Source organism: Eleginops maclovinus, chromosome 12 (genome assembly GCF_036324505.1).
Source record: "Eleginops maclovinus isolate JMC-PN-2008 ecotype Puerto Natales chromosome 12, JC_Emac_rtc_rv5, whole genome shotgun sequence".
NCBI lineage: Eukaryota > Metazoa > Chordata > Actinopteri > Perciformes > Eleginopidae > Eleginops > Eleginops maclovinus.
The window spans coordinates 11,501,686-11,520,655 of record NC_086360.1 but is presented as its reverse complement, the minus strand read 5'-3'; the positions used below and the strand labels follow the sequence as shown (position 1 = coordinate 11,520,655).

Here is an 18,970-nt window from a genome sequence, read left to right as displayed (position 1 = left end):
ATTCCATGATAATGGCAAACAGTCTACTACAATATGGAGCAAATTAAATTCAAACAATTACCGTGTGTTGATGCATAGACCATTGAGTAGATCATTTGTAGATCCTTCACTAACTATTGCCATGTTGATCCTGATCCAGGGCCGACCAGTGCATGGTTCTTTGAGGACCTGACAGACCTCCAGAGGAAGCTGTTTTTAGGTGCCTCAAAGAAATCTGGAGTCCCGAGGAACTTTGCGGCAGCTGGGAAAAAAGCTTGCAATGACTAATCAAAACCAATATCTTTACTGCTTAGTTGGGCAACAGAATTGATAAAATCAAACTGGAACAGGAAGAGATGTTTTCTTTTTTACATAGCACTATAGTATTCTCTATAGTACATGTTTTAGATGTTTGAAAGCCAGAACAATACATCAAAAAACTACTTCCAAAACAACAACAATCAACACTGAATTTAACCATTTTTATCTCCACTTACGTCGCGCTGTGCAATTGGCACTTGCTACTCTGCAGCAGATGTTCTGAAGGATTTAATGACATCTATAAAAACGTATTGTTGTTGTGGCGGTCACCACAACCCCCAGCTGATTGATTCATTTCCATATTGCTTTGCAGGTAAGTGCCTGCTTTTTATGATTTCCCTATTTTAATAGTGAAAGCACTTTGATTCAGTATTGATGAAATTAAATGTAAAGGTATGGGTGCCTCTGGCTGAGTCTCGAGTCGATTGACATATGCTCATTTCAAAGAGGAAGTGGAAGGCAAAGGAATCATTTCATTGTGTAAGGAAACTCTTCCAAACATCACACAGTCTTTGGACTCAGGAAATAATTATTCAGACAGTTTTTGATTGTGAGAGAGTTAAGGAGAAACTGGGGCTGGGTCACTATTTGTGCTACTCTTCAGCTGCAGCGTGACACATTGCAAGTTCTCGATGTTAAGATGATTCCAATCTAGCTGCAGTCATTTTACAGGGCACCGCGTCCTGGGCAATTACAGTTAATTAAGGAGATTAGGTTTAAAAGCTACCTCAGTCGTTCTTTTGCTCTCACATAAACACTCACAAAGCCCCCCCACCCCCCCCACCCCGCATCTCCCCATATATGGTGGGGGGTAACAGGGCTTTCATCCCAGACCTGCTCTACAGAAAAGCAGCACATCACTGACCAACACGGGACAAAAGCTTTGTATAGTGGAGAAAGGAACACTGTGGAAGCAACCGGCACAATACAGGTAAGAGAAGCATATTACACATGGAAAAGCTTAACATTTCTCAATATTTCATTAGCTTATAATATATTTAAGATACACATTTGGAAAATATGTATATTGAACAGATCTTATTGCTTAGTTTGTAAAATGTATTTATAATTTGATGTCATCATTTTTTTGGTATATTTGCATGGTGTTCAGGAAACAGACACTGCAGTAACATTAGATTATAATAATAACATTAGCCCAGATTTGACCAAATTCAAATATTGCCTGCACCACAGATCTTCACCTGGCTCTGGTTTGTGAAGATGACATTGGGTCCAGACTGTGAGTCTGTGTGCAACGAGTCTGAAGCTCTGGAGGGTCAGGGACCCCCGGTGCTGGTGGATGCTTGGCTGGTCCCCACTTTCTTCAGCCTCATCATGCTGGTCGGCTTGGTCGGAAACTCGCTGGTCATCCATGTGGTCACCAAGCACCAGCAGATGAAGACCGTCACCAACTTTTACATAGGTAACATTTCTGAGGTGCATAGCAGCTCTTTTCAGTGTCTAGTCAAAGAAATGGGAGAGGGATGCCCAGCACGATAGATAAATGTGTACAAAAAGGAGATATAAACCAAACCAAAGATAACTAAAGGGATGAGGGGACTCTATCTGCACGGCAGTAATGTAATAGACAAAATGTAAGGTGACTTAAACAAACAGATGTTTTATTCACATTCAGTTTTACACACCAACACAGTGAATGTTTAAGTTGGAACAAACATGTTGAGTGCATTTCCTTCCTCATAAGATTTGCAATGCTGATCTTTTAGGTATTTGCAATTTAAAATGAATTTCATCCATTTATACAATCGTATAATGCTCCATTCATCCATGGCTGTGACCTACTCACGGAGGAGCATTCCACATTCTTATTAAAAGGTCAAAAACTCCACAGGGAACCTTAAAGCTCTCAGTGAGTTCAGTTTAGTCAATTTATAGAATTTATTGTGAAAGTGTACTTAGGCTTTATACCTTTATCAACACAAGCAGCAAACGTCTGGACACAGGTGAGTTGGGAATTTTGAAAGACTGCATTTCTACTTGACATGGCTTGAATTATATTTCTCTGTTCAGGCAATTCTTCTTCTCTTCCAGTAAACCTGGCCACAAGCGATATTTTGTTTCTGGTGTGCTGCGTCCCCTTCACTGCCACGCTGTACCCACTGCCTAGCTGGATCTTTGGAGAGTTTATGTGCCGACTGGTAAACTACCTTCAGCAAGTGAGACATATGCACAAATAAACACATAAACTGAAACAGGTTTGGTACCACTGGAGACCATTACTTGTATTATCATGGCATAACAAATAATTATATCCCATTCTATTATGTGCTAAATAACCAATTTAGATGCAAAGCTACCTAAATTATGCAACTCAACTTAGGAAAGAGTGTTTGTGTCAACCATGAACAAACCTTCCTTGTGATCTTTATGTTTCAGGTGACTGCTCAGGCCACATGTATCACACTTTCCGCCATGAGTGTGGACCGCTGCTACGTGACCGTCTACCCTTTGCAGTCTCTGCAACACCGCACGCCACGCATGGCCCTGGCCATCTCTGTGTCTATCTGGATAGGTATCACTCAAACAAACAACCTTATACACGATGACAATGGGAAAGTCTGAACAGCTTACTGCGTACTCTGTTTACCTTCTAATCACTCGCCCTATATTATTTATTCACTGTATTAAACTCACCGTCCTGTCCTCTGTCCTCCCCAGGCTCATTGCTCCTGTCAATCCCTGTCGCTGTGTACCAGCGTCTGGAGGCCGGATACTGGTTTGGTCCTCAGACCTACTGCAGTGAGGTCTTCCCCTCGGCTGGCCTCCAGAGAGCTTTTATCATCTACAGCTTCCTGGCCGTCTACCTGCTGCCCTTGCTCACCATCACCGCCTGTTATGCCTTCATGCTAAAGCGCATGGGGCAAGCCAGCGTGAATCCCATCGACAGCAGCTACCAAGTAAGAGAAAGATATAAGAGTTACTTTCTTATTAATCCACAGAAAACAGACTGTGAAACAAATAATTACAAAGCCTCTCTAACTCTAGCTTCAGGCTCATGCAGCGCGAGCAGCAGCAGTACGGGCGCGCATCTCCCGGATGGTGGTGGTGATGGTAGCTCTCTTCCTCATCTGCTGGGGCCCAATCCAGGTCTGCATCCTCTTGCAAGCTTTTGGACTCCGCAGTTATCTTCTATACAAGGTTAAGTATTTTTGAATAACTCTTTTTAGACTTATTATTCAGATATGCACTGATAATCCAAAATGTTGTAGTAGTTTTTAACCCATACACGCTCCAGTGTAACCTGGATCTGAAAATAGGAGTGCATATATGAGAAGAAATGTAAATGCTTATATCAGGAGATGCTCATCTTTGTCCATATGGAGTGCAACAACTTAAACTTAATTGTTGGCCACAGGGCAAAAGCAAATGCTGTATTTAAGCATATCGCTAAGATGTAAAACTGTACTAGGATCCAAAGTTCCTTTGATTGAAATGTATTTTTTGTCCCTGTTCCACTGTCTCTGCGACATTTATTTCTTACCTCTCTCACCTCAAACTGTCTTGTGCAAAGTGTCAGTCTATGTGCCATGCTCACATTTTGATAATGGACTATTAGGTGCACTTCTGGCTTGCTGGCCCGACTTTGGGCAGCCCTGAACTAGAATGTTTCAATGTTTATCTCAGTCTGTCTCAATTCTGCATCCACAGCTGAAGATTTGGGGTCACTGCATGTCTTACTCCAACTCATCCGTAAACCCGCTTGTTTACGCCTTCATGGGCAACAACTTCAGAAAGGCCTTCAAGCACGCCTTCCCCGCCATATTTCTGTGGCGCACAAGAGGGAGATTAAGGGTGGGAATCATGGACACAGAGGACGGGGGAGACATGGATCGCCAGGCACCGAAAGGAGGAGCAGAGCTGAACTTTCTTTCATCTGTGTCCTAAAGGCCACACTGTGCCTTCATTGTTTATTTATAGCTTGTTCTGGAGATGAAAGCACCCTGGATGTTCACACTGGTCATCCTGACTCAATGTGGGCTTAATATAGAAAATACTACCAACACAAGTAAATGACAGGTTTCAACCAACACATCCAAACATAATCACTGCCATGTGATCTCTTCGTAGGAACAGACCAAACAGGAGCCTCTTGTGACTTTCACAAGCTGCTGAGACACGTCACATGTTTCCAGTTTAGCTGTAGTGATTACATTTATTTTACTGAAATATATTTGTGCTCTAAGCTGTATCGTCTTTACATTATTTCATGGAGCTGACTCTGTCCCTTATGAACAGCAGCCTTGTTGAATATAATTATTTCGTATTGTAAAAAGAATCTGGGAGAAACACTATGCTTTGTCTGCTCAAGTTATGTTTGGTCTTTTTTGTTTCTTTAACATAGTTTCACTGTACTATACGAGGTAAATTAGGTAGTAGGTATATCTTTTTGGACCATCAGTTGAGCTTTATCTTTCTACATGTAAGTCTGCATACTTATGCTTTTAATGTCTGCAATAGGAGTCATTTGGACTGGTATGGATGGAAACAATTCTATTAAACCGTTATCTGTTTTTAGATTTTAGTTTTGTTTATTCAGTTTTGCTGACTCTGGCAAGTTAACTGGATTGCCAAAAATGAAGCTCAGATTTTTTTTATGAGATTTTTCTGCTCCTCTGATATCCCTATGCTTACCCATGTCATATTTTATCATCTCCTTTTTCTAACTAAACATGCCACCTGTATCTTTACCGAATTGAATTGTAGCTTTAATTGCTGCAATGATTTGAAATAGGTCCATTTATGGTTTGTGATGTTATTTTTACTACTGTAATTTTAATAACTTGTTAGAAAAAGGACATTGTCAGTGTTGGGATGTGTTGCATTTCGTCCAGTGTCTTTGGTACACTGAAAAACAGTAAAACATAGCCGTTGTTCATTTGATGTGTTTATTCTCACTCAAATAATTGGAAATGAATAGTTTGATTGTTTAAACTAATCTCCTTAATTTACATTTATGGTTGAACCTAATGTTTTATATTGATAGAATATAAACTGACAGAACGACATTGAAACTGAAATCATTTATTTGGTCAATGTAGTTTTATTAGATCGCTCTTCGAGACGTCGCATAATGTTCTGTCGGTACAATTGCTGTGTCTTTCGCAGTTCCGTGCAGGTAACACAACGGAACCAGAAGACTTCAACCGCCTCTATTCAGCCTTTGACACTTGGAAAACGATCAAAGTTGATAATGGTAAGGATACAATTATATATTTTGCATACCGGAAACGTTAGTCTTGAGTATATCTTACGTTGACTCTGGCCGTTTGACCGTATAAGCTAAAGCTAACGCTAAGATGCTTTGTTCAGACATTAGCTTTAGCCTTGAGGCCGCTTGGAGTCATCGATGGCTAACGCTACTAGCGTCCAGTAGCTCAGGTAAGAAAGGGTAACGTTGCTTATGGGAAACGTTAGCCTGAGTATGTCTGGCTGTGACTGACTGAGTAGGCCGTAAACGCTACCGCTAACGACAGCATGCCTCTGTTCAGACCGTACAGTAACCAGTGAAGAACACTCGGCAGAGCACATAAACCTCAACTAACAGAACTTAAGCTGTAACGTTACAGTTTCTTTACTTCGCTAGCGGACTGCAATAGCATTACCCACCGATGACTCCAAGTCTACTAAAGGTGTTAGCTTGTACGGCCTACCAGCTCGGCCGGAGTCACGGTAGGGTGGAGCCGGACGCGTATTTGTCCTCCTTCTTGAGGCACTAGGCTTGAAGAGCGGAGTTCTAGAATCTTTGCTGGGACGCAGCACAACGTCCAATGCCGTAACATATCTGTTCTAACAAATGATTGGCTAAGAGCGGTGTCAGATAAATATCTGCTATATCATTGGTTAAAAACGTAAACAAGGCTCCATGTGCTGCCACTCATACATATGCCGGCTTCTTTGACAGAAAGTTTGCATCATGCCAAAACGTAAGACCTCATTCAATCCAGAATGGACGAAAGAGCACGATTTTATATCTAAAACCAGTCGAGACTCCTTTCATGGCTTCTGCACACTTTGTCGTTGTGATTTTGACATAAGCAGTAAGGGAAAAGCTGCCATTGAACGACATGCGGATACGGAGAAGCATAAAACTAATAGACGTGCGGCAGGTACCTCTTCAATGAGGACATTTTTTCGTGAAGCCTCGTCGCCCCTGGATAATAAAATAACCGCTGCTGAGCTGTGCAAGGTTTACCATGCTGTAAAGCAACACCAGTCGTACAGAAGTGTAGACTGCGGCGTGAAAGTGGACCGGGAGATTTTCAGTGACTCGCCCACAGCTAAAGGGATGACTGAAGCAGCTGCCCCCTTGCCAGTCAAAAAAATGTGAAGCAGATGTTCTGCTTTTTTATGAAAGAGCAAAGAAATACATCAGTGAAAGATATGACTTCTCTGACACAACCTAGCAAAGTGGCCAAGCTTGGCCTCAAAACTTCTGTGCCATTTGAAGACTACAGTGCTGCTGTCCAGGCCTGCAATCTGGACATTGATATGGATGGACTGTATGAGGAATATGCCATGGTGGAAGGTTCCTTCAGCTCACCAGAAATGGAAGGTTGCCACAGTGAGGAACGATATTTGAAACTGTTTTCCAAAGCAGATGTACCACTTGTGAATCTCAGGAAGGTCAGCGCCTATATTTTCTCCATCCCATGCAGCAATGCACATACAGAACGTGTCTTTTCAATGATGACAACTGCATGGAGAAACGAGAGGAATCGCCTGGATGTGGACAGTGTCAAGGCTGAGCTGCAAGTGTGTGTCGATTTCACTTATCCCTGCACAGAGGTGTACAAGAAGTTCATTGAAAACAAAAAACTCTTGGATGCAGCCAGGAAAGAACAGAAGCATTGCAGATAGACAATCAACTACTTTGGTGAGTACACTAGTCTTATGATTTCACTGATGGGCTGCATGAAAACAATACAGATTTTTGAAGGTTGATAACAGTATTCTTGCTATGTTGTTATTTGTACCAGTCCCTGCAGGATATAAACAGGCCCAGTGGCAGTGGGGGCTTGGAAGCCATGATGTCAGAGGTGCTGTTGTCTCCTGAGCTGCTACAGAGGGTGAATGTGGAGTTTGCCTAAATACAGGTGGACTGCTGTACACACACACACACACACACACACACACACACACACACACACACACACACACACACACACACACACACACACACACACACACACACACACACACACACACACATATACAGATGAAGACACTGAAGACAAGTCCCCAAAAGACTGAAGCACTTTAGAAATGCTATACTTTTTGAGCAGTTGAATGTAAATGTTTTTTTTTTTTTACAATCTCCTTTGTTGTTTACATAAAAGGTTATTTATGCTTTTCAAAAAAGCATTTTTGTATTATTATGTATGTTACCTGTTATTTGTTTTTTCCATTTAAGTCCACACATGTTATGCTTTGTGGCACTCTGCACTTTAAAAGATTCATCTCAGTGGTCAGTTTTTGAACACCACAATGTATTGAATAAATACAAATACTGTGAACAAACCCTTTTTGACTTTTCATTCATATCTTTAAACCACACAAAATTGTATTGTAAATGAGAATATACCAGAGTCCTATGTACATCATAGTAATTTATTGTATGCCGCATAATGTCCTCCTTTTCGGTGTTATGGAAATGGTCACCCTAAGTCACGGCCATGATCAACAGCAGATATACTCATACAAACGTTAACGTTTCCCATAAGCAAAGTTACTGTTTCTTAACTGAAGCTAGACAATAGATTGAAAGTTGGTTAAATGTGACAGTTTAACAGTGCTTTGTAGTTTTTACGTATTGATGTTCATCATTTTTGGGTTAATAGGCTAATAGTATGGATACAAAATAATATACTAGCTTATGTTAGCTTGATAAAGACTGAATTTACTTTGTCTTTTACAGTGCAACATCTGGAAATAACAAACGTTACTGATTGTGGTAAGTTCTTTTACACATTTTATATTCCAATGTTTTATTTACCCTCCTAACTACCTTGTGTTTAGTACTGGCCGGTAGTGTTAGTTTACAACCCTGTTATATATTTTTATATTGAACCACAATGTTGACCACTCTCCTAAAGTATAGGCTTATGAGTAACAAATGTAATGTTTTATTTATTTTTTACATGTCAATTATGTTATTGTAGTGTTAGAAATAATCAATATATTGAAACGGAACATTTAAAAGATAATTCACTGTTTCTGGACGGATCATATTTGTCCAATTCCGGTAGTATTACTGGATGTTGTTTTTAGCCTCAGATAGCATGTAGCTAATATTGTATATATGAGTATAGGGAGAAGGACGCGTGGAGTTACATACTAAACACACCGCCTCTACCTCGCACTCATTGATGCTGCAATAATTATAGAGCTCCTGCGGTCACGTGACTTTTGGTTGGGAGCCACCATTTTGGCAGTCAACATGACCACCGGTGCCAGTGTTTTCTTACCGAGCGAGTATACTTCTCATTTTAATTCAAGTGAAATTCGGCTTTATAGTACAAAATTAGAGAGATTAAATATAAGCGACCCATATAATTCACCCGGTGTGCTTTTCAAGAGCATAACCTCCTGCTCTGAAGACGATGTACCCGACTTGCGCTACGCAGACATCCACAGCTATCTTGTAAGCTTTCCATCAGTGTACTCAGGAGACTCCCTCAGAGCGTACAAAAGCTTGGAGGCTTACAAATGGTGTCAGTCCGGCTTCGTAAACAACATTCAACTGTGGAGTCTTACATCCAAGTAGACCCAACATGTAATCAGACAGGAGTTTGATCTACCCACCTTTGACGGATGGCTTCTGCAGATATCTTTGCCTGCTCTACTTTGTGCAGTTTAGCCTTCTGCCTTCTGTTAAAAACCTCCAGTCTCGTTTTATGTCTCCTCTTCTCTGGAGATGGAAGGTAATCGAAAATTGAGGGGATAAAATCCGGACTCAACGGATTATCACTCTTTCTCCCTACAAAATAAGAAGGAATATTTCAACACGGGTTTGTTTACCACTAGCTTGCTACAAGCTAACTTGCTAACTGGCTAGGCTGCGCCAGAGCCACACTTGTTGAGTTAAAAAGGGACATCACAGTGTCCGTTAGCTATAATAACTGGGTGCTACTTCTTAAATTAAACTAATTAAATTTAATTAAACTGACCAGAAACTTTTTGTAGCATTGTACTGTATTCCTTCACCCACCTGATATGAAGTGATCACTGCATAAGCGAAAGCCAACGGCCGGGGGGTCCCATCTTTCAGTCTTTTTCTGAAGGCTCCTGGCTCTTTTAATCGCTCCAATCCACTTCTCCCTCCTCTCCGCGTCTTTAGGAATGCGATAATACGATACACCTTTCTTTTTCCCACGCCTATTTGTGCAACCTGGTGCACAGCAGTTATCCACCATCCTTGACAGTCTGCCAGTGCCTGTCAATTTACTGCCGCGATGACTGCCAAAATGGCTGCCCCTGTCGTATCTCGTCACGTGACCAGCATATATGACATCATCTGCAGGAGCTCTGAAGATTGCATAATAGAATATCGTAGGTGAGAGCTTCAGGACATCACTAACAAGATGGCGACGGTGACGTCATAAGAGGACCCGCCCCCGACGACGTCAGCCTATAGAAGAGTCCGGAGAACCCCATGTGACAAGCGGCTAACTGGATCCAGCCCCCCGCTACCAACCAATGAGAGCACGAGACCGGAGCAGGTCTTATTTCGAAGTTGTTTATTTTATGGCCGGAAAGGAATGGTTCTATAAAACATGTTTGTATTGTGAAATCAATCTCTTTTGTTCCGGACCGCCAGACAGTAACTACTGATGAGCTCCACTCATTCAGCGGCCTGTGGACGCGTGTACCGGGCTATTGAGCCACAGCTGTGAAACTTTTGTAAAATTCTACTGCTGCATCCTTTTATTAAATACTCCTTTTAAAACTAATAAGAGGAGCTTCACTTTGTTTTCTTTTACATCGACTCCTGGGCTTTGAGTAAAAGAACATTTCCTACAGTATTCTATCAGTTCTTACAGGATGTGTCTTGAAACTATTTATTTAAAAAACTTTACTTCCTCTGAATTCTTTCTGTTAATGAGTAATGCTAAGTTTTACAACTTAAAAAAAAAAAACATTGTCATGAGGGTTTTCGTTATAATCAGGCCACCCTTCAAATTGGGCTCTTGCAAACATGTATTAAATCGATGTTGACACATCGAGTAGAGCAATTTTACTTTTCAGGTCAAAAGTAATGTTAAAGTTACAGTGTTGTCTACTTGGTTCACTAAAGGCTCTTGTATCTCCTTTTTCCTCAGTTATCCATGCAAATAACGGCTTGGTTAAAAAAACTAGACATTTTTTACGACCTCCTGAGCTTAACTCATGGGCCACGATCAGACGAAACTGAGAACTCTCTTTCTTTCATCTATCCATTATAGTCTTGTATTTTGAAAAGTAGCGGCAAATTGGTTAAACCTTTGGGCCTTAGGCCTGTTGAACTGATCTGTGGTCTTCTTGCATTTCCCCTTTTTTTTTGCATGATATGCAGGAAAATGAGGCTGAAGAACTTGAGCGGGCAACAACGGTGATCTTTGTCACTGGGAAAGAGGATCAGTTTCATTCAACCAAAGACGTCAAGATTCTCATCGAAGGAACAGAGGTCCTCAACGACTTGCCCTCGGCTGCGACAGCTTTTGCCCTGCTCTTCGGGCTCATATACACACTGAGCCTAAAATATCCGAAAGAACTGCAATCCACTTTTGAGTTTGTGCAAAAAGTCCTGATGGAGCTTGAGGGAAACAAGATGACCCCAAAAGTGAATAGACTGAGAACCCAACTGTACATCCAAGAGTAGATTACATTCACGGTTGTTCTTAATTGGTAGTGTTTGTAAAACCAATGTTTTGTATAAATGCTAGTGTTTTGAGTTTGCACATGTAGGAAGAGTGTACTCAAAATGTGCCGAGTTCTTTTTTATAAGATTTTGTCGTATTATTATGTCTGCTGAATTTCGAAGACCAAGTGCCACACAGGCTAATGTGCAGAAATGTTTTTGGTGCTCAAAAGTTGTAGTTACAGTTTGACTGATTTTCATTGTAGTAGTACTACCCTGAAGTGCAAGTCAAAACAACATTTCACAAAACACTTCAACATTTCAAAGATTACGGAAAGAGTATTCCTTTAGGGAGAACACTTCTTATTTGTGAATGGACAGAGCTAGCCGGAGAAACACTTCTGTGATTGGTTGTTTGACGGCTCTAGTCTCTCCTGTTTGGTACTACTCAGCTGTGTCTGCACACATTTAAAACAAGTTGGAAAAAATAGTAGAAGAGATGGAAATCCTAAGGCCTTTTTTTAACAAAGGATATACATATGAAGTTGTTGAATTGAGTTAATTATTTTTACATTCTATTACAAACAACTCATTGGTTTACTTCACCATCAGATAATAGATTGGCTGGAGTTAAAATATACTGATTAATCTGAAGAAATTAACCTACATTGAGTCAACGTAAAAATATGTGTGATCGATTACTGTAATTGTTTTTAGTTGATCCAATGTTTTTTTTTTCCAGTGTAGCCTGCAAAGTATGATTTGAAAAATAGCTCACTTAAGACCCATCCATGAACATAAAATATAAAGAAAAACAATGCAAGGCTTCATCTGCTACAGAGTCTTATTCACTCACTAAAGTTTACATTTATTTGAATTAACAGTTTCTAACGAAAATTGTTGTCTGTCTCGTGCGTTTCAGGCGCGCCCTCACATTTTTGGGCGTGATCTAAATCGATGTTAACCAATGACAGCCGTTTACCGAACATTCCTGTGACACCAACCAATAACATGAATGTCTGAAAATGTGGGATCCTTGTGCTGCTTTCAGGGAATGCCGATGTTTGTAGTATTTCCACTGCGTGCTCACAAATGAATAAAACACTACGACACAAACTAATACATGCCTGGATTATCAAAGGGGTTGAACTGGGTTAAAGGGTAGGTTTCTTTAAACTAAGAGCAGGTGCCCTTAACATCGAAGCAGGTTTTTTTAGCTGTCACCATTCCTCCTGAACACTCGAAACATTAACCCTTCATGGCCTGTATTCAATGGAAGTGAGAGAGGATAACATGCTGGGTTTTGTTTTGTGTATACGGTTATTCCACAGTTCATATGAAGCAACTATGAGGCTTCAGCAGTCTGGGTAAGACAAATCAAGTTGGTGTCTCCCCAGTTGCTGTCTGCAGTTTTCACTCGTTATGTTCATTCCTCGATCTTTATTCTTTACGAGGAGGACTCGAACGCAGCATTTTACACACCGCTAAATAATTGCCATCCACGCCGACTACTGCAGGAGAGCAGAAGTATAACCGAGGCTGAGGGGAAATCGTTCACACCGCTGAACCAAACGCAGCAAGCAAGCATACACCAACAAATCTTATTTCACATCATGGAGGAGAAACAAACCATCAACTTTGGTGCCGGACCTGCAAAACTCCCCCAATCCGTAAGTTAACATCTTTCCTTTTATAAGTGTGATAAAAACTGGGAGACAACTTCTAATTTAATGCAACATTGACAACTCAGCTTATACATATTTTACTGTGAATGTCGAGGCGAGATTTCTTCATTTCACTCCGAGAGGCTTGCACGCATTCATGTGAGATAATGTGTGTTGGTTTACAGGGCTGCTGTCAGCTCCAACAGGCTAGAATGAAAATTGTGTGTGGAGTTGCATCAGCCTCGTTCATTGATGTGGAAAACTGCTCCTTTGTGCTTCATGACAGGAGCAGATGCATCCTCTAGATGGCAGAAAAACACCTTAGATGTCAGACAAATTTTGTCGAATTTTATAACAAAAGCAATCTTCTGTGAAGTTTACATAGTCATTTGTGTGTTAAGTTCTTTGCATGACAAATCAATATATTTATACAGCTTAGTTTTGTGTTTTTATTCTTTTCCCTGTTTCAATTTTTAATGTCAGTAAACAAATCACATTACATTTTGCCTAATTATCTGGAGCATTATGAATAGAGGGAGCAATAGATTTGAATTTTTAAGGAAGAAAATTAATTACATTTAATGAATAACATCTTCAGCTGAGAGCAACAGCTTACAGCTCTAGACACCTCTACTTCTTGTTTTTGCTTGCACTATAGCTTGTAGACTTTTTCATGTTTTAGTTTAAGTTTTCTTAAAGAAAAACGGAATACCTTGTGCTTTATATTGCAGGTGCTGCTTCAAGCTCAGAAGGAGCTCCTCAGCTACAGTGGTATGGGTATAAGTGTGCTAGGTGAGTAAAACTAAAAATGTGGTGCATTTAGGTTTTTTGAGGGAAACAAAATCACAGTATTACTCATTATCAATACATAAATGTGTTATAGAAAATCCTAACGCATCAAAGGACTGGTTTAAAGCATTTTTTGTTGTAATCAGTTTCGCTTTTCATACTGAACATTGATAGATCAATTCATAATGGGCTTTGATTGGATACAAAATCCACAGTCGGCACTGTGTTAAAAAAGGTTCCCACCCGATTGATAGATGTTTTTCATCATTTACATTTTATTATAAACCAAATGTGTTAAAAGGTAGGTGCATTTAAATGTTCCTGATTCTGTCGTTACAGAGATGAGCCACCGATCGGCAGATTTTAACAAAATCCTCAACAAAACAGAGAGTCTTTTACGGGAGTTGTTGTAAGTGCTGCTTTTGTTGATTCACATGATTTCTACACTATATCTTTTTACTTCCTGCATACTTTACTTTCAATATTCGCAACATCTTTTTGTAACACACTTTTTGGTTATAGGTGGCCCTGTCATATAGGAATTTTGTGGTGTCATATATTTTTATTTGAGCATCACCTTGGGAAACCGGTACACTCAAACCCTGTGTACAGAAGAATATCAGAGTATACTAATCTAGCATGATGGGGGAAAAAATCAATTGCCATATTAATTATACCTGTTCATTCTCTTTCATGTTCTTTCAAGTCCTTCACTTTGATTCTCTGTTTCTTAGGCTGCATGCCAAAAAAGGCTTAGGGTTGGGCCGAGTTGCACACATAGTTTTTGTTGATCAACAGGCATGTTCTCCACATAGTTACATAGTTTAACATTATCAGGAAGAGTTCAACCTTACTTTACTTTTATCTTCTGTCAAAAGATTTGTGATTTTTTTTTTTCTCTTTCCTCAATTTATGAATTCAATTTAAATCTACTAACAATTATGTACCCAACCTTTTGCATTTAGTGCACCAGAAAGCTTAATGATGGAAAATGAGGTGCAGCCTAAATGATGTGTCAAATAATGATATACTGCTTTTGTAAGATTATTTTAAGAAGGTAAGATCATGGACCAATGGCTTTAAACAGTGTTAACAAAGTGACCTTTCGTTTCCCCAGAACAATCCCGGACAACTATAAGGTGTTGTTCCTGCAAGGCGGGGGGTCTGGGCAGTTCAGTGCTGTTCCTCTCAACCTGATTGGACTCAAAGAGGACAAATGTGCCGATTACCTTGTTACCGGCACATGGTCATCAAAAGCAGCAAAAGAAGCGGAGAAATACGGCAAAGTTAACATTGTCCACCCAAAGCTGGACAGTTACACAAGTAAGTCTGTGTGCATGTTGTGTCGATGCTGAGGCACTCTAATCAGTCTTTGTTGTCTATAATGACACAAGAAGAAAACTGCAATGACAAGCAGATCAAGTAATCAGTAAATCAATCATCTCTTAGATGACATGACAACTATTCAATTAATTTATCTTTTTTATTATGTCTTTTAAAGTAAGATTTAATCACCACATTTAAAATAGCATCAGGTCATTGTCATTCACGCTGCATTACGACAGCCCCTCGGCAGAATCTGGCTGTACACTCAGGCTGTTGCATAATCAACAATAGAGCTATAGACTACCAATGGGAGACTCTGGTATGCGAGCAGCCTTTTTTCACAGTGGGGTGTCAAACTTGGCTTCACGGTGGAATTCTTGTTTGTCATAATGTTTGGTGTCATTTTAAACAGTTTTTGGAATCAAAATTAATTTAACTAAACACTCATTCATTATTAATTAAAATAGTTTTTTTTTAACAAAATCAACACATGGGGCACATTCTGTCGTAGACAGGTCTTTTTGCCTGTATTTTTCCTTCCAAACACCTTTTTCATTTTGTAAACTATTAATATCACTGTGTTATTTATCATTGTGCTTGTGAACAAGTGAGTCTCTAGAAAGTTCAGTGTTTTACAGAGGACAGTTGTGGCTGCAGACTCTTGAATCTACATTGCCTCTGTAAGTCTGACTAATTATTTTAGTCTGGTTTAACTTTGTTCTGCTTTCCCCCCTTCTCAGAAATACCCGACCCCAGTAGCTGGACCCTGAACCCCTCAGCCTCCTACGTGTACTACTGCTGCAACGAGACGGTTCACGGCGTGGAGTACAACTTCACCCCTGAAACTAACGGGGTGATCCTTGTCAGCGACATGTCCTCCAACTTCCTGTCCCGCCCTGTGGATGTGTCAAAGGTGAGGACAAGAATGATACCCAATACAGTTTTCTCTTCTGCTTCCAGGCCTTTTTCCACCAACATTTTTATATTAATCTGATTTGTTTGTGAGAAAAACACTTAAATATCAATATACTGTAAGTGAATGTTTCACCGATTTTAAGTAAAGAAAAGACCTGAGATATACTGATGATAAAAATATATATTGATAAAATGGTCTAAGTGTTGTAGGACACTACAAAATACAAATTTATAGGAGAAAAATAACCAAATGATGACCTGCTTGAAGCATGATAATTGTCCACTACATAAGAGTTGACTTGAATATACACACAGCCATATCTCTTGCTGATCCATTAAAGTCTGTGGTTATACACAGTCGTATTTCAACGTGCCCTCTTGTATTGTGTAGTTTGGTCTGATTTTTGCCGGAGCTCAGAAGAACGTGGGTTGTGCCGGGGTGACTGTGGTCATCGTGCGAGAGGATCTGCTAGGCCACGCTCTGAAAGAGTGTCCCATTGTGCTGGACTACAAGGTGCAGTCTGACATGAATTCCCTCTACAACACACCGCCATGTTTCAGGTACAGACTCCCCTAGGTTTTACATACATACATACATACATACATACATACATACATACATGGAGATTAACTCAAAAAGAAAGCAAAGTGTATTTCTCAAAATATTCTTTACCGATAATTAAAAAGATGTCACAGTCATCATTTTCATTCATTATTTGATGTAATTTTCTCAGCATCTACATCATGGGTCTGGTTCTGGACTGGATTAAAAACAATGGCGGCAGCAATGCAATGGAGGCGCTCAACAAACAGAAGTCCTCCCTGATTTACAACGCCATCAACACCTCTAACGGTTTCTATGAGTATGTTGTAACAAAACTTCAGATGCATTTCTTATAAAGGACATTCAGTAAAGGCATGTCACTGTTCAAACACTGAACCATCAGTGCCAGTATGTATCAAGATTTAAAACTTAAATCTTCCTGTACCTGTTGCATGAAATGCTGTAAAGCATCCTCGACTGAATGATGGTCTGATACTTACACTTATTGTACACTAATGGTATAATAAAGAATGAAATAAACAAAGCTATAGCTTAGAAAGCTTGTAGGAAAAGAGGACAAAAACATTACCATCATTTGGTATCTAATCAGAATGAAGCTCTCTTAATAATACCAAGAGAACAAACCTTGAGTCTAGGCTGCTGGACCATAGGCCTAATAAAGGTAATTTAGTATGCAATGACTGAAACAATGAAGAAATCAGATTTCCGTGAAATAAGTACAATTACTTATAAATGTGTACAGGTGTCCTGTAGATGGAACCTGTCGAAGCCGCATGAATGTACCATTTCACATCGGGAACAAAGAGGGAGATGAAGGCTTAGAGAAGGAGTTTCTGGCTGGCGCTTCAAAGCGTGGAATGATATCGCTTAAAGGACACAGGTTAGTGAAACATGCATACTGTTGTTGCATTAATGCCTGAGTTTTGCTGTATTTTGTGGTTTACTTCAGCGACTACTAGTTCCTATACTTTTCCGTAAGAGTGGAAAGGTAAGGTAAAGTTATTGATAAACACAAGCAGTTGGATGCCTAATTACATTTTTTCTTGTGATTTAATGTTTATAGACTTTTAACATGGCTGGTTGTCTCCCCCTGCAGGTCAGTTGGGGGAATTCGTGCCTCTCTGTACAACGCTGTAACACTGGAGGACGCTGAAGCCCTGGCCACCTATATGAAAGAATTCATGATGGGGCACCAATAAGTTGGCTATGCTTGCATATAGCTGATAAATGTACACAGCAGTACATTACTCCTGTACCTCTGGTTTATCTGTAGTTGAGATCCGTGTTGGATCTAAAGGTGCACCTTTTTAGACATGTTTTGTATAACCCTTTCGTTGTTAATAACCACCATTGCCAGTCATTTTCTTGATTACATCTGTTACTATTTTAATGAATATGTTGACTAACAGTGCTTTGATGTACATAATTTAGGTAATTCTTGTTACATGTTCAAATTGTATTAACATTCCAGTAAATCGAATTTGGCAATACTTACATTTGCAGTGTCAATTCTTCTTTTATGGACCACAATTTGTTAATTAAAAATCAATATCATAGAGGGATAGTTTCTCACTTATAAGAATTAATATACAACTTAAGTGTTGGTCATCAAAAACATTTTTTTCTCACCTATCTGTAGTGGTAATTAGCCATGCAAACAGTTTTGTTTGTATTTGCCCAGGCTTTTAGATATCAGTGTCTGAGATTTGTCCTTCCCAAAACAAAAGCACACAACATGCTTAGCTTTGCTGTGGTAAGGGATTAACAGTTTTACATTGTTAGTTGGGGTTAAAGCAGAGAATCTCAAAGATGAATATCTCAAAATGTTTGTAAATACAACTAAATCATTAAAAACTGAATCTCAACACAAGGTCTAACTTGATTGTTAATCTCTATTTTATGGTCTGTTTATCTCCCATTGCCTTTGATTAAACAATGACATTCAGACAGAGTATGACTGTCTGCAAGAAACCATACAGTCTATGCGAAAAACACATATTCACATTTATATTTATCGGAATTTTCTTTCAGGTTTATTCGGGTTTAATAGGCTTCTGTATTAGTTGTGCAATTTCTCTTGAATCAATTAAGCTTAGTCGGTGTTCAAAAAACACTAAACATGTCCTGGATTATTAAATTATGAATTTGAAATTCAGAATATCAATAAATGCAGACACTTAGAAATAGCTATAATAACAAACACATTCAACATCTAAACATTTACAAAGATCCCTTGCTAATCAGGATCTGGACAGTAGAGAATAATTACAGAGAGCTGAGTGTTAGGCCTGTGCAGGTATTTACGAAACAGGTACCAGACTGTTACTGCTCTGGAAGAGATAACAGTGTGCCCTCTATTAGCAATACAACAGTTCACATGTCTGCAGAGGCAAACTCCATCAAAAGACTGCAGCTGTTAAAGTGACTGACAGCAGAACCAGCAGGGATCAGCTGCGGCTGTCATCACTAGCAGAAGTCGCTTAACCTGATGCCTTAGAGAAAAAGGATGTCCCATGCTTTAAAAACCTGTTGGTGGGAGGGACTACGACCCAA

General features: G+C 39.7%; 2 protein-coding genes and 1 long non-coding RNA gene across 3 annotated transcripts; all 3 read left to right on the top strand.

Annotated features, from left to right (window-relative positions):
• Positions 1 to 1,144: 1,144 nt before the first annotated feature.
• kiss1rb (KISS1 receptor b) lies at positions 1,145 to 5,045 on the top strand. The gene is made up of 7 exons (XM_063897790.1): positions 1,145 to 1,231; positions 1,495 to 1,723; positions 2,353 to 2,477; positions 2,698 to 2,833; positions 2,980 to 3,218; positions 3,307 to 3,459; positions 3,970 to 5,045. Exons 2-7 carry the CDS (start codon positions 1,522 to 1,524, stop codon positions 4,204 to 4,206), a joined length of 1,092 nt encoding a protein of 363 aa, XP_063753860.1. The 5' UTR covers positions 1,145 to 1,231; positions 1,495 to 1,521; the 3' UTR covers positions 4,207 to 5,045.
• Positions 5,046 to 6,025: 980 nt separating this feature from the next.
• On the top strand, positions 6,026 to 10,844 carry LOC134873890 (uncharacterized). The gene is made up of 4 exons (XR_010166999.1): positions 6,026 to 7,195; positions 7,299 to 7,415; positions 8,237 to 8,272; positions 9,865 to 10,844. It is a non-coding gene; the product is annotated as an uncharacterized LOC134873890 (long non-coding RNA).
• Positions 10,845 to 12,370: 1,526 nt separating this feature from the next.
• Positions 12,371 to 17,907, top strand: psat1 (phosphoserine aminotransferase 1). The gene is made up of 9 exons (XM_063897788.1): positions 12,371 to 12,828; positions 13,554 to 13,614; positions 13,951 to 14,020; positions 14,729 to 14,934; positions 15,678 to 15,850; positions 16,244 to 16,413; positions 16,587 to 16,715; positions 17,160 to 17,297; positions 17,514 to 17,907. Exons 1-9 carry the CDS (start codon positions 12,772 to 12,774, stop codon positions 17,614 to 17,616), a joined length of 1,107 nt encoding a protein of 368 aa, XP_063753858.1. The 5' UTR covers positions 12,371 to 12,771; the 3' UTR covers positions 17,617 to 17,907.
• Positions 17,908 to 18,970: the final 1,063 nt, after the last annotated feature.